The sequence below is a fragment of the Ochotona curzoniae genome, unplaced genomic scaffold, assembly GCF_017591425.1.
Source record: "Ochotona curzoniae isolate NIBS_2020 unplaced genomic scaffold, NIBS_Ocur_1.0 contig_66, whole genome shotgun sequence".
Taxonomy (NCBI): Eukaryota; Metazoa; Chordata; class Mammalia; order Lagomorpha; family Ochotonidae; genus Ochotona; species Ochotona curzoniae.
The window spans coordinates 23,502,623-23,517,723 of NW_024466512.1; the positions used below are offsets into that span (position 1 = coordinate 23,502,623).

Here is a 15,101-nt window from a genome sequence, read left to right on the forward strand (position 1 = left end):
CAAATCCTGCACTCACTTCTTACTGAGGATTAGCCCAACAAATACGAAAAAACAGCACATGAGAGCTTTCAGTTAAAGGCAGGGAGGTGAATGATCACTGTGGAGAAGGAAAGCTTGAGCCTGCATCCACCAAAGCACACACACATCACCTGCCTGCCTTTCCTGGCAGATGGCAGGAAGTGGTGCTTCCACTCACAGCCCCTGGCCCTCCATTTCCCTACTGTTCGTCACTTGCCTGTGAGCAGAGAAGCTGCAGGAAACATTCCAGACACACACAGAACCTGAGCACCCACAGTTAGTGGGTACCTGGCAGACAGCAGCATTCCTGGCAGAGCATCACAGAGACTGCCAGCATCGGTGCTTGCCTCAGCCCTGGCTCACAGTGCCTGTGGTCCAGGTCCCCAGAGTGGGATGAGGCAGGACTGTGACAGGGAGGATGGGGAAGGGGTTGGAGGGATACATACGAAAAACCGAGGATCCAGCCAGGCTCCCAACCTTCCGCACATCATTATCTAAGGAGAGAAGGATGCACTCTCAGAGGCAGTTCAGAAGACACATCTTTTCAAGGGAATCTCCCTTCATCTACTCTACCCTCAGCTCCAGACAACCCTGTAAGACCAGGCAATCGAATGGAAGGGTAGGAAACTAGAGCAAAAAGCCAGGGAAACCTTATCTTGCTGAAACTAAACCACTCTCTAACGTGAACACTTGATAATGTGAGAGCTTTTTCCTGCTTAATTTTTTAACACCTTAAACAAATATATTTATTTATTTGAAAGGCAGAGTGACATATACCCACAGATCTTCTATTTGCTGATTCACTACCAAAATAGCTGCAACAGACAGGCCAAAGCCAGGAGCCAGGAACTCCATCAGGTCTACACCATGGGTGGTCAGGGCCCAAGGCTTGAGGCAGCACCTGCTGCTTCAGAGGTGTGTCAGCAGGGAGCTGAATCCAAAGCACAAGAGCCAGGTCTTGAACCATATGGGATGCTGGCTTAATCTACTGCACCACAATGCCAGACCTCTTTCGTCACTTTTTTCTTTAGCACAAATGAATTCTGAATGAAAAGTGACTTTTACACTCATTTTGCAGAGAAGAAAACTAAAGCAAGTTAAATAGCTTGTCCATGGTCTGTTCCAGGAATCAAAGTAGACTTGCACCTGAATGCTTTTTCTACATTTCATTGCTTCTCCAGTAAGTCGCGGCTTGGAAACTGGGATACCTGAGCAGGCAGTGGTCATGATGGCTGGGACCCCATAGTAGGTGAAGGCTCCATTCTCGAAGCGAAGGCCTTCCTTTCCAACCTCCACCTCTACTTTACCCTGGAGAAGGAAAGAAGCATGATAAGGGTACACATGAGCGCATCCGGCTCTTTCATTGACTAGAATCGCAAGCACGTCTGCTGTTGTTATCACAGGAGATTGCTAATTCTGCCCGGATTTACATTTCACAAACAGCACCTCTAACGTTGGCAGTTCTTTACAGTAAATTCATTGCTTCATTGCTCACAAAGCAGCATCTAGTCACGAATAACCCAGCTTCTTTGAAATTCTGTGACACAGTTCCACGTGCCAGCTAACCCATGGTCCTACAGATTAGAGTTTTATTGAGTCTGACTGAGATAAAATATATCATCACCAATAATAAGAGCAAATGTGTAGTGCTTAGCGTTTGCCTAGGGGCCTGTTGCTGTGTTACATGTACCTCATGGAGTTTCCTTCAGTCAGTCTACAGCCACAACAGGGATCCCTTGTTTGCAGACAAATCAAGTTTCAGGCTCAGAGAATAACTTGGTCAACCGTAGTAGAGAAATGGTAATATGAACATTTTAAATCCACATCTGTACGGTTTCTGAGCCTACCCTCTTGCTATTACATATATTATTTAAAAATCCATTTTTATATTAAGCAGAAGACAATAGAATACATATGTCCCTTACATTATGTAAATAAAGTAAAGGGGCCCTTCTTGATTCCCAGCAGTGAAGAGCATGAGGTCTCTTCCTTGAGGCTTGTTGAAGGCTGCTTGGGAGGCAAATCAGAGTCTGAACATCAGGTGGACGACAGCACAGGGAGAGTGTTTCTAAGATAATGTGAGCTTCATCAAGGCTTTAAACCACTCCTCAACTTTGGGTCCATGAGACTCTGTCAGCAAGAGACAGAGGATCAGTGACAGAGCTGGCAGAGGATGCAGGCTAGGGCAGAGTAGGGCCATGAGCCAGAACCAAGCCTGACTCTTTTCTAGGACCCAGCTAGGCATGCAAGGGAGAATGTGATGGTCTGTAGGTGAGCATGGGAAGACACTGCCCTTCTTCTACTTGGTCAATTTCCCCTTCCTGATATTCCTAAGGGAGAAAATATTCAAAGCTCTGTGAAAGTTGCACTATGGCTCCTGGAGAACAGGGTCGGGTGAGACATCAGCAAAGGGAAGGGTTTCAAGAATTGTCTAAAGTGCAGGAGGGAGTAGGCTGTTTCATTTTTGCGGGAGATAGTCAAAGATAAAGAAGTGTTACTGAATGGAAGTTCAAAAGCAGACTCTCTACAGTGAAAGTATTCACTGTGTGAGATACCAGACACTGCTGAGTAGTCAGAAGAGATGCTGTCGAAGATCCTACCACGTCTTGACTTCAGTCTTCCAGGTCTGGGCCCTTACTGCGGGTCATGCAGAAATGCCTACCAGCCCTTGTTCTAGGGGCAAACAGCCAAGTGTTGAGCTTGGCACTGAGGGAGGCCTGGCCATTCCTCTTCACCTTGAACATGGTCTTGTCCTCAGAAGTGCCTTTACTTTCCCACCTACCTGAAGAAGCAACACAAAGTAGTCCACAGGGCGGTTGCGCTGGTAGAGGTAGTGTTCTGGGGCCTTCTTGTTCTTTTCATCAAACTTCAGTTCTTGGATCACATTGGGATGCTTTAGGAGCCGGAGCAGGATCTTCTCCGAAAGGTACAGAGACTTGAAGGGCTCTACTTCTAAGTGAGAATGGTGGAAGGGAGAAATTAGCACCTCCTGGGTCTCACCTCTTGCTGCAGCAACAGTTGGCAGGAGTCAGAGAGTAAAACAGGGGTTGTGGCTGGATCACTCCCATTGGGCTCGGGGCACCCAGCTGGCAGGACTTCTGAGGTTTCCTTGGGGAGGGCAATCCTAACCTAAGTATGCATCCCTCAGGGCTGGGGATCCCTAGATGTGCATCTCAAGAGAAACATGTCTGTTTTGGAAATGTTCGTTTGTTATTAGTGTTCTCTTTGATTTTAAAGTTGGGCATGGGTAACTAAGCCATGTGAATGACAAATGCTATAACCGAATGAAATTCTGAGAATTAACGTTGAATGGAATGAAAGTCCAAGTAGATGGAGGCAGGCTGTTCTTTAAGTGACGAGTTGTCAGTAATGTGAATCATCACTGCATCATATTTATATATTATCTCTCTATATATATTAAAAAGATGCAAGTACAGCTGTTTGCCCTAGGCAAATAGGCAGAACTTACAAGCAATCTATGTTCAGAACTAGAAGACATGTTGAAAAGCCTTCTTTAAAGAAAATTCATCTTAAAATCTTCCTCTCCTTAGCACCTGGAGCTGTGCTAACACTGTTCTAAGAAATATATCTGAAACAGAGGAATTACATAGTAAACCTAGAGATGCTCGCTGTAGCACAGCACATGTGTCAGCATGGATGACAGGCTCCCAACTCAAAGACAAACTACCTCTTCACAAGAAAGAGCTTATCTGAGGATTCTCTGATCTTTTTTTTCTTTTGAAGACCCCAAGATTCACAGCCCATTTCCGTAGTTTCAGAATGCTGGTCAACAATGGACCCCAGAGTCTTGCAGCTAGGTAGGAAAACTACTTTCTCACCCGAATACTCTGGGGCACCCCGACTCTAACAGGACGGGATGGCCTCAAACTCCAGCCAGGGAGCGGGCACAGGAAGGGGAGAGCACAACCATGGCTTCTGCAGTTGACTTGTCTGCACCTCAGCCCCTTGACGTTCAGGTCTGGGATACACATGACAGCATGTGGCATCTGCCATCCTCTCTGAGGCCATTTCTTTCCCACAACAGTGACTGGCAGCACCAGCTGCTTGTTGCAATGAGATTAGAAAGCACCTGCATCTCTGGTCCCAATTCTGCCTCAGCTGGTCTGGAGTGTAGACCCAGGGAGAACGGGCAGGGTCTTACCTGTGGCCATGAAGCGGTGTGTGGCCAAAAGAAGCTGGGGCGAGATCTTCACCCTGATCTCTGAGTCGGAAAGCTTGAATAAGGAGAAGTCATGCCGCTTCCTCTCCCGGTGGGGGACCCGCTGCTTCTTCCGATTGTCAGCTTACGGGGATTATAGGGGACAGAAGACAGCTATGTCAGAATCACTGCTAGTCTTTGGAGGTTTACCCAAAGTCACACAGGACAGGGAGATCCTTTGGGACCACACACACATTTCTGCAGCACCAAGCATGGGACCACACCTCTTTCCCAGGGAGTGGAAGGGTGCTGCTGAGCGATGGAGGTGGCTATCTTGGTCTAAACTGGAAGATGGCTCTTATCATCTCAATGTTCTTCACACTTCGGTGGTGACTATGGAACTCTCAAGTTCAAGGTGCTAGGGTTTTCCTACCTTCTAGCTTTGCAACATCTCTATGCATCGGTTTTTATTTGCTTGAAGCTACATAAGGAGGCTGGCAAGAATCAGCAACAGCTTTCTTACTCATCCTGTACATTTCTTAGGAGAGTCCCACTGGAAGTTACTGTGAAAGTCCTTACGCAGTCACACAGGCGGGAGGTACCTGCATTTTTAGCATCAGGGGGTTGGTGGGTCTCAGGGAGTGAGTGCCTGCCTCTGTTCCTTCCCTTTTCCCTGGTCTTTCTCTGGTCACTTAAACCAGGGTCTTGGTGGCAACCCGAGGCTTGCAAGGAATGAGAGCAGACATCACCTTTTCTGTTTTATCCTCTGCTCCTCCACTGGGGAAGAATTGAGGGAAACATAGAAAAAAGGAAAGAGAAGAAAAAGTAATGGAGCTACATTCTATGCAGGTGAGCAGGGGCCTGTGGCTTGGCCTGGAGTCTCAGGAATGTATGTATTGGGCATGTGGTTACTGATTAAGAAACTGTTTTTCCTAATTTAATGTGGTATGGGGAATGTTTTCCATGGACATTTCTCTTTTGCCTTCCTTGAATTTGGCATAAAACATTGAAACTGTAGCCCTATCTCATCTGCTTTAAGGGGAACTGGGCAGAGGAAAGGAAGGGAGGGGGGTTAGGGCTTTCTCCAGGAATCTGGCTCCCCTGTATGCACCCTTTCTTCTTGGGGAGTGTTTTTGCCAGATCCTTTGGGTTTCTGTGTAGAGGGAGAAGGTGCTCTTCCAGCCATGCAGTTCGTTGGGGACTGCCTTTAACTGGAGGCCTCTGTAGTCATCTGGCCCCTGAAAGGAGCCTCAGCTTGCTCAGCTTGCAACAGTGCGCAGGCCCAGACTCAGAAGCCCAGATTCTGTAAGAAGTAGCAGTCATGCAAAGAGAGACACAGTATTCTTGGATCCTTGCTCTTTGATTTCACAGCTGGTCTGGAGCATTAGCTGGTTTAAATGTCCTGGGAGGACATTTAGACTTCCACTAGCCACTAACACTTTAGTGTGAATATTTTCATGTATTTGCCTACTGAGACTCTTGGGAATTCTAAAGCATAGCTGGTGGACCAAAGGTGGAGAAGGGGGCATGGAGTGGTGAGGGAGAGGGCACTTCTGAGCTCATTCCCTGCCTGGCCACCTGCTTCCTGGTGAGGGATGTGCTAGTTCCTGAGAATATGGGGACCACCATTTAACTTTGCGTTCTTCTTAATCCCAGGCAAGCTACTCTGTGTACGGCTCCCTGCCCTACTGCCTGGTAGTATCCAAGTTTGATATCCAAGCAGTCAGTTTCTGCAAGGCTGCTTCTAGCCGGGGAGGAAGAGATGAAATCCTGAGGAGGAAATGTTTCCTGGTCCGGGGATAACATTCCCATCCCAGAGACCCAAAGACAGCACCGCCTTTGGAATGGCTGCCAGCAAAGCTTCGATAAGGCTCAGTAACCCAAGTAGACACTCATATCATTCCTGGAGCAGGAGAAGACAGGAGAGCAGCCCAGGGACTGGAGACAGGCAGGTGCCTTGCAGGGAGAGAAGTTGGGGGAATAGAAATCTGGACTGAAAGGTTTAAGAGAGAAGCAGAGTGTCGGGGCAGGGACATTGAAGGTTTTGGCTTAGGATGGGTGGGCAGCCTCATGATCATGAGTACACTCTGATTGGAACCCCAGGGGCTATAATCCAGGATTGAATCCGGGTAAAAGAAGAAACAATAAAGGAGTAACACAGGACTGAAGCAAAGGCAGAGAGAGCTTGGGGCTCCATTCTGGGTACCCCTTGTTTTCTTCAGTAGTTCCTTTTCAAAGTCTTGGCTCCAATCCCAAAGGTGCCCTTTGGGTAAGCATTTAGCTAGCATGGTCCCAGTGACTCGGGTGAATCCATAGAGCTCTTGCTGAGACACCGTTCACACTATAGCAATAAGGGCTGTCCCCGCAGTCTCAGAGGCAAACAGGATAACCTTGGAGAAGAGCCAAGGCCATGCACTTACTGTAGAGGTCCGTTTCGTCCAGGATCTCTGACTTGATGATCTCCTCAATGATGTCCTCCAGTGTGACAATGCCCATCACCTCGTAGAAGGGGTCCCCTTCTCCCTCATTATTCACCCGCTGGACAATAGCCAAGTGAGATTTTCCTAGAGAACATATGGAATCACCATGAATTATCTGGGACATTTGCAGAGATTTTTCTTTCCTTGTGAGAAAGGGATACAAAATTGCTGTTTGATCAATTTCAGGACTGAACTCATCTCAGAACTTTCCTAAAATACGATGTGTGTCAGCTCTTACAAATGCAAACCTCATGAGTTTTAAAAATATACAGTTGTGCATCACTTAACGCTGGGGACTTGATTTGGGAAATGCATTGTTAGGCAATTGCATCACTATGCTAACAGCATGAAGTGTACTTGCATAAACCAAGATGGCCATAACATCACTGGGCAATATAATCTCATGGGAATGTGTTCATATAGACATCTTGCACTTGACCAAGTCATTATTACGTGGTGCATAACCATTTTCAACTGACACATAATAGTTGTATATATGTATTGGGTATAGTGTTATTTCAATACATGCATACATTTCTCCATGTTGGAAAGATTCAAAAGCTTCTCTACTAACATTTTGCGACGAACAATTACTTGCTGCCAACCACAGTCACTCTACCGTGCTAAAGGTCTCCTTATCTGGCTGTGGTGTAATAGGTAAAGCTACAATTTGTGAAGCCAGCATCCCACATGGACACTAATTTGAGTCCTGGTTGCTCCATTTTTTTGATCTAGCTCCCTGCTAATGGCCTAGGAAAGCAGCAGAGGATGGCCCAATTATTTGGGCCCCTACACCCACGTGGGAGACTCAAATGAAGCTCCTAGCTCCCGGTTTCAGACTGGCCCAGCTCCAGATGTTGCCGCCTTTAGGGGAGTGATGCAGAAATGGAAGATCTCTCTCCTCTCTTTGTAATTCTACCTTTGAAATAAATAAATCTTTTTAAAAAGTCATTCCTCCTATACAACTGTACCCTGTTCCTCTTGATCATCCTTTCCACCTTCTCCTTTTCCCAGCCTCTGCAAACCTTACCCTTTTATCTCCCTCAGGCTTTCAGAGAAGTTTCTTGCTATCCTCAAAGCCAGTTAAATTTCTTTCCTTCCAACTTTCACATTTCAGGAAACATATGCTAGCTGAAGGAGGCTGAATACTCTGATAAGAAGACCAAGGGTTTACACTAAGAAGAATCAAGTCAGAAGTCCTTTCCTGCTCCCAACAACCCCCTAGCTAACTATTACAGTTACTATTGTTGAGCAAATCAACCTCTGGGCAAATTAACCTCTACTATGTAACAACCTCTCACCCAGAATTAGGAACTAGTATCACTTAAAACATTCTCCAAATCAATGCCTCCCACGGAGAGGTGTGATCTTGCCTTCCCCTCAGTCTGGTGGCCTTGTGACTATTTTTACCAACAGAGCACAGGGAAGGTCCACCAGGGGACTTCTGAGACTAGATGATAAACAGACTTGCTGCAAAAACACTCTAATTGCTGCCCTGAAGCCACTGTGAGAGGGAGGCCACTTGGTGACAGGCATCCCAGACAGGTTCCAGTAATTTAGGCAAAGACTTCCTTGCAGTGGACTCGCCAGTCTCGGCCAGTCCAGTCCCACCCTTTCCCTCGGCCTCCTTTCATATCCTTTCCAGCTGCAGCCCTGGACACTCAGCAGAGAGAACCCACTTTTGCTGAACTGCTTCAGAATTGATGACTCACACAGTCTGTGAGCAGCAAAAATGGACTTCTTACGCCTCTAGAATTCGGATGGTTTGCTAGCAACAGCGGTCATGAGAACAGCCATCCATGCACTGTGGAGCTCCACTGACCTGGTGGATATGAGATGGGTAGACCAGGCTCAGTAAGATACAAGGTATCACGGACAGCTGCTTCATTCCTATTGCCCAACAACTTAATGAAAACAGAACTCATTTGTTGAGCTCTTACTACATGTCAGGCAATAGTGAGAGCATCTTATAGGTGTCCATTTATTTATTCCTATTTTATGGATGCCAGAACTGAGGTGCAGAATGGTTAAGTAACCCTCTGCAAGTGGCAGGGCTGCAGTATAAACCCATGTAACCCCTGTAGCCAGACTGAATGGGGACACAGGGACTGAAGTTTTACCTAACAGTCCTGCTTCATGTCAGTTTGTTTCTCATGACATTTTCTGGTCCTGTCTCTAAAATGCAAATGTGGGTAGTTCTTTTTTTTTCTTGGCAAAGGGACATTTAAGGAGAATATCTAGGAGACTGACTCAGATGTTATTCTTGCCAATAAACACATTAATAAAAAAGAAAGTGTGTGTTTTATTGATACTGGTCTTTGAAGCTTTTGTTTGGCCACTGCTAAAAATACCAGACTAGAGCAGCAGTCTCTTTTCTGTACCTGAAAACACAGAATGGCTACCCCTTGCGATTTTGTCACTGAAATGAAATGGGAAAGATGGAAATTATATTACCTTGGAATAGGCTCTGATTTCTTCCCCACCTTCAGCCTAATCTTTGGCTTTCTTTTATGCTGATGAGATCACATGTAGCCCTGGTCATGGTCCTCCAAGGCTTCCTCATACCCACAGACCCATTGGTTTAGTTAGGGAGCCTGTCCGATGTGGCTCTGCTCTTTCTAATGGCATGCTCTGCTAATCCTCCAATCACTCTATATTCCAGGAGTGCCAGCCTGCCTTCACTCCCTCAACTGCCACACGGACATGTCCAAGTTTTTGCCCCACCCCATGCCTGCAGGCCATTCCAGTTCAGCTCAGATGGTGGTTCCTCAGGAAGGCTCCTCTGCATCTGTCCTGCCCTCACGTCTTCTTGCCATGTGCTCCTCATCCTTTGATAAATGACAGCATTAATTGCAATTCTTCCTGTTTCTGCTAAATAGCCATGTATATGTCCCATGTTAACAGTGTTCCTTCATCAGATGAGCTCCTTCTAGAAAAAGGATCATACATTTCATCATGGTCCCCATCACCTAGCAGACGGCCAGTAAGTGTCGGGGAACTGAAAAAGCTGAAGAGTAAATGAAATCCATAGCTGCTATGACCGATGGTATTAACACAGGACCCTTGTGCTTCTAATAAAATACTATGTGTTTAAATTAAATTTTAAAGTCTGCTCCAGTGGTTCTAAAATCATCATTCTTTGAAGCAGTTGCATCCTACCCAACTGAAGTATTTGTAGCTTAAATTAGAATGTGTTAGAATATGCTAAATTTAAATGTTTAAAAAAATTTTGAACACATTTTTCTTAAACTTATGGCACCTGTTCTCACTTTTCTGCTGACATGTGTTAGCAGACGACCAGAAAAAAAAAAAAAAGACTAGTATAAATGAAAACTGGAGAAAATAGTTTCTTAAAATTGTCTCCCATAACTGGATACATTTTGTAAAGTGGAATGCAGAATACATTACAATATAGCCATATTCCTCAGCACTATCATAATTAATTCATATGATGAAACTGGATAAGTTCACAGATTTGGGTGTTTTACAGAGTACTATTCCATCCACATGAGGAAGTCACGCTCACTTTCTGAGGTCATTCTGAGGACACACTATGTTATCACTCGGAAATAGAGATTTTTAAGTCCTAATACATAGTATTCAAGACACTGTACCTGTACAGTCAAGTTGGAAATATTTTATCATTTATAACCAGCCTTTAAAATTCATTCCAGAGCCTGCCGAGGTCTACAGACAATGAAAGAAACCATACTTTATTAGGTGTGGACTGGGGCAGGGACCAGCAATCACACAGTCCTGTTATGAGCTGACAACCTCAGGGGCAGGAAAACCAGATGTTGCCAGCTATTCACATATATAAAATAAATCTAAAAGACAATTCTGTTGAAAAATGTGCAAATGACTTGAATCTATTTCTCCAGGTGAAATATGATATTGGTCAATGCACACAAAAGAGGCTTAAGATCAAGAACTCTATAACTAGCAGTTGACAACTAGGCAGCTCTATGCAGAACAAGGAATTTGGATACCTATCTACTCCACACATGATTAGCCCTAAAGAGATACAGTATCTAAATAGAAGTGAAAACTATAAAACTTTTAGAAGAAAACATAGGACAAATTGTCCATTAGACAATGAATTCTTAGCACACAAAAGTACAATCAAGCAAAGAAAAAAATAAATTGGACTTCACAAAAATTAGAAATGTCTGCTCATCAAAGAAGCCATCAGGAAAGTGAAAAGAGGGCCTGGCACGTGGATGACTTGCAGAGAACAGCAAAGCCCTGCTGAGCTGTAGGGATCACGGAGCAAGTTAGCCAAGTGACGTGCTTGCATACACTCCATCTTCACACAAGCCCAAAGCAATAGGGCCTGGCTGACACCTTCCAAGTTCCTAAAAAGAGCCATGACAAAATTGAAGCCTGCCAAGTCATAGGGCATGTTATACCACACTAAAAATATAGCAGAGATAAGAAACTTATTCCAAAAGCAGAAAACTTTATATGACATTTTAAATGTCCATTAAACATACGTGAAATTGTTTACCAATGGATAGAAAAATCTTTAGGCTGAGTTACCAGATAAGAAACAGTGGATTCCTGTAGTAAGTCATTCCTAAGCATGAAGACTATGTCTCCAATTTGTACAAAGCACATTTTACTCTGCGCCCACTGGTGTCCTACTTCTGAACTGGAAGCTACAGACTCACTGGCGTCTGGTTTGGATCCCTGACATATTCTTGGTGTTTGGCTTCACAGCAGCCTGACTCTGTCCTGCTCACACTGGCCTTGCCTGATTTTTAGCAGCTCTGTGTTCCTTAAGCATTAGGTTGTCACATGTGAGCTTTGACTGTTTCTTCCAAGTTTCTGATTTAATTTCAATTTCCGGTTCCAATGTTGTCCATACGTCGGTGAGACACACAGTAGAGAAGGCATAGCTGCAAGCTGAGCCCTACTTGGATCACCATGTGAGAACAGTTTTGGTTGGAATTAGAGAAGCCATTATCAATGAAGGATGAAGGATTGGAGCCAACTTTTCTAGGATTAAATGATTCTTTTTTTTATTGAAAAGTCAGATATACAGAGAGGAAGAGAGACAAAGATCTTCCGTCTGCTGAATCATTCCCGTAGTGCCATAATGGCCAGACTGCGCTGATCCAAAGCCAGGAGCTAGGAGCCTATTCCAGGTCTCCCACGCAGGTGCAGGGTCCCAAGGCCGTCCTTGACTGCTTTCCCAGGCCACAAGCAGGGAGCTGGATGGGAAGTGGAGCAGCTGGGACATGAACCGGCACCCATATGGGATACCAGCGCATGCAAGACAAGGACTTTAGCTGCTAGGCTACCATGCTGGGCCCCAGGATTAAATGATTCTTTTTTTTTTAAAGATTTATTTTTATTATTTTTTCATTGGAAAGGCGGATATACAGAGAGGAGAGACAGAGAGGAAGATCTTCCGTCCGATGATTCACTCCCCAAGTGAGCGCAACGGGCCGATGCTATGCCGATCCGAAGCCAGGAGCCTCTTGTGGGTCTCCCACGCGGGTGCAGGTTCCCAAAGCCTTGGGCCGTCCTCGACTGCTTTCCCGGGCCACAGGCAGGGAGCTGGAAGGGAAGTGGGGCTGCCGGGATTAGAACCGGCGCCCATATGGGATCCCGGGCGTGCAAGGCGAGGACCTTAACCGCTTGCGCCACCGCGCCGGGCCCGATTAAATGATTCTTAAAGAGACCTCTCACTCTTCCATTAAACAGGGTCCCTGCCAAAACTCCTCACTCCAGCTCAATGCTGTCCACACATCAGAACCACCTGAGAAGCTTTAAATACATTCCAGAGTGGATTCCACACCTGAAGATTCCTGATTCACGGTTTGGGGCAGGGTCGTGTCACTCATAATTCAAAATGTTCCTCAGATGATTCCAATGTTCAGCCAAAGTTGAGAACTACTAAGTTGGCTTACTGTCACAGTTTTCAATGTGTGGACCCTGAAGAGCAGAATCAACATCAGTATCACCTAAGAACTAATCACAAGTGCAAATTCTTAGCTCGGGCCCAGTGCGGTGGTGGCGCAGTGGTTAAGGTCCTCGCCTTGCACACCCAGGATCCCATATGGGCGCCGGTTCTATCCCAGCAGCCCCGCTTCCCATCCAGCTCACTGCCTGTGGCCCGGGAAAGCAGTCGAGGACGGCCCAAAGCTTTGGGACCCTGTACCCACGTGGGAGACCCGGAAGAGGCTCCTGGCTTCGGATTGGCATAGTATCAGCCGTTGCGCTCACTTGGGGAGTAAATCATTGAACGGAAGATCTTCCTCTCTGTCTCTCCTCTGTGTATATCTGCCTTTCCAATAAAAAAAATAATAAAAATAAATCTTTAAAAAAAAATTCTTAGCTCTATCCCAGATCTAATGAACCAGAATTTGGGGGGCGTGCATCGCAATAAGTCGTGGTTTAGTAAGTTCTACAGGTGGCTCAGATGCAGGCTACGATTTCAAAACCAGTGCTTTACAGGTGGACTATGTCACTGTTATTTGGCGAATTACGAGGAAGGTAAACAAGCAGTGAGACGTCTAATAAATCTTAGGTGCATGGTTTAACCGTCACAACGTATTCATGAAAAGAACCTCCTATAACAAAGGCAAGCTGATGAATGCGTTCTCGTTGATGACATGGGGGGTTATGGTATTTTGTTGACATGGGCAAAAGTAGCTGTTGATTGTTTAATGCTAGCCTTGGGAATCCTAAAATAACAGTCACCTCTGAGACAGCCTGAAGGTTCTGCACTCTCATTCTTTGCATGAATGAGGTCAGTAAAATAAGGTCACACTGGTCTTTCCTGCTGCCCCAGGAGTCCAGGGGGCATTCTTGGTGCTGGTTACAGGTACATGTGTAAGATTCTATTACATCACCATCTGCTATTAATGTAGCCAAACTACAAGTCAGATTGCCTAGAACAGTGATTGGCTCACAGATCTTGCTTCTACAGCAATGATTCTCAACTGGGGGGATTTAGATGCCCCTACCCTCTGAGGGGAGGCAACTGGCAATCCCAGGGATAATTCTGGTTTTTAAAACTTGTGGAAGGGGACACTGCTGGCATTTCAACGACAGAGGCCAGGGAGGAGGCTAAACATCCTATAATGTACAGGACGGCCCCCCATAACAAGTCATTTTCTGGCCCTACATTTCAATACTATAGTGGTTGGAAACTTTCCTTTAAGGAAATAGGAAGTCAGATGGCAGCAATATCACAGCTACATTTTGGTATTTGAAGAAGGCAAAACACCCTCCAATACCCTTTACTAAGTATTGCCTCATCTGCATTAAAAGATGTAGATGCTTCCTCATAAAACAGCTCTCCAGGACCCTGTATATTTCCTATGCCTTAAAAAAGAAAAGAAAAAAGCAAGTAATTGATTTGGTTCCTCCCTCTTTTCAAAAATAGCTACAGCACTCTGGCAAGGTAATTGTTGCTAAGATAAAACAGAGAAGCTTAGGAGGAGGGCAAATTGCTTGGAAATGGAGAACTAAGGAGAGCAGATGTTATGGTTTCTGCTTCACTTGTGACCTTCACCTTGTAAAGCACAGAGTATTTTGCCACATTCTTCTCTCTGATGCCCCTGCAGCCTCTTATTCTCATTTGGTAGACAGTAATGAGGGCCTCCTCTCTCTTATCTTGGTCTTGGGGACTTGAAGCGTATTGCTAAGCATAAAGTGTATTGCTCCTAGCAGCAGCATATACATTACCTGGACAACCATTCAAAATGCAAGTGTTGGGGCCCTAATTCTTCATTACTGAATTAGGATCTAGGGAGTAAAAAGGGGCTGAGACTGAGTGTGGATTTAGAAGGACTGGAAGCACTGCCATCACCTGGGAGCTTGTGAGATGCAGAAGTTCATTCCAGCTTTTGGAATCAGAATTTTCATCACAATCTGCAGATGATACTTAGTTATGAGAAGAATTGGTCAAGCCATTGTGGTTTTCTGCCAGATTAGGACTTACGTTTTTCTGTTTCCATTGTGGATTCCTTTATTTTATCTTTATCTATAGGTGATTATATTAGTCTGTAGCTCTGCCACTCTCAACAATGGCTATCCATGGGAACCACTTGGAATCTTCTTTCAAACCTGTTGACTACTTTGTCCCACCCACACGAATTCTAGCCTAATCGATTTGAGTTACGGTTGGGGCACTGGAATATTTAAAACTTTGAAAAATTCTAATGAGCTGTTACATTTAAGAGTGTCTGCTTAGTCCTTGACCTTGTCCTTTTCTTTCAATGAAAAAATCCCAGAAGAGCCTGTCACCTTAAATCTCACTACCTTAACATCAGCATCCATTCTGAACGTTTGTCCTGTTTTAGGTATTTTGCCAGTGTACCACTCTCCTCTCCTTCAGTGTTGCCCAAAATCGCTTCACAGCTCCTGATTCTCAAGACCCACCATCCTTGCTCTTCCTCTCTTTACAACAGCACATGGCACCAACCTTGTAG

General features: G+C 45.2%; 1 protein-coding gene across 4 annotated transcripts in view; it reads right to left on the reverse strand.

Annotated features, from left to right (window-relative positions):
• The window catches only part of CNNM1 (cyclin and CBS domain divalent metal cation transport mediator 1), a 51,438-nt gene that overhangs the window by 19,629 nt on the left and 16,708 nt on the right, over positions 1–15,101 (reverse strand). For all 4 annotated transcript variants that reach the window (XM_040992334.1, XM_040992332.1, XM_040992333.1 and 1 more), the window contains exons 2-6: positions 6,598–6,741; positions 4,181–4,321; positions 2,801–2,970; positions 1,227–1,326; positions 465–512 (exon numbers count right to left, since the gene is read on the reverse strand). In XM_040992334.1, coding sequence (XP_040848268.1) covers positions 465–512; positions 1,227–1,326; positions 2,801–2,970; positions 4,181–4,321; positions 6,598–6,741 — 603 coding nt within the window. The remainder of the gene's footprint in view (positions 1–464; positions 513–1,226; positions 1,327–2,800; positions 2,971–4,180; positions 4,322–6,597; positions 6,742–15,101) is intronic.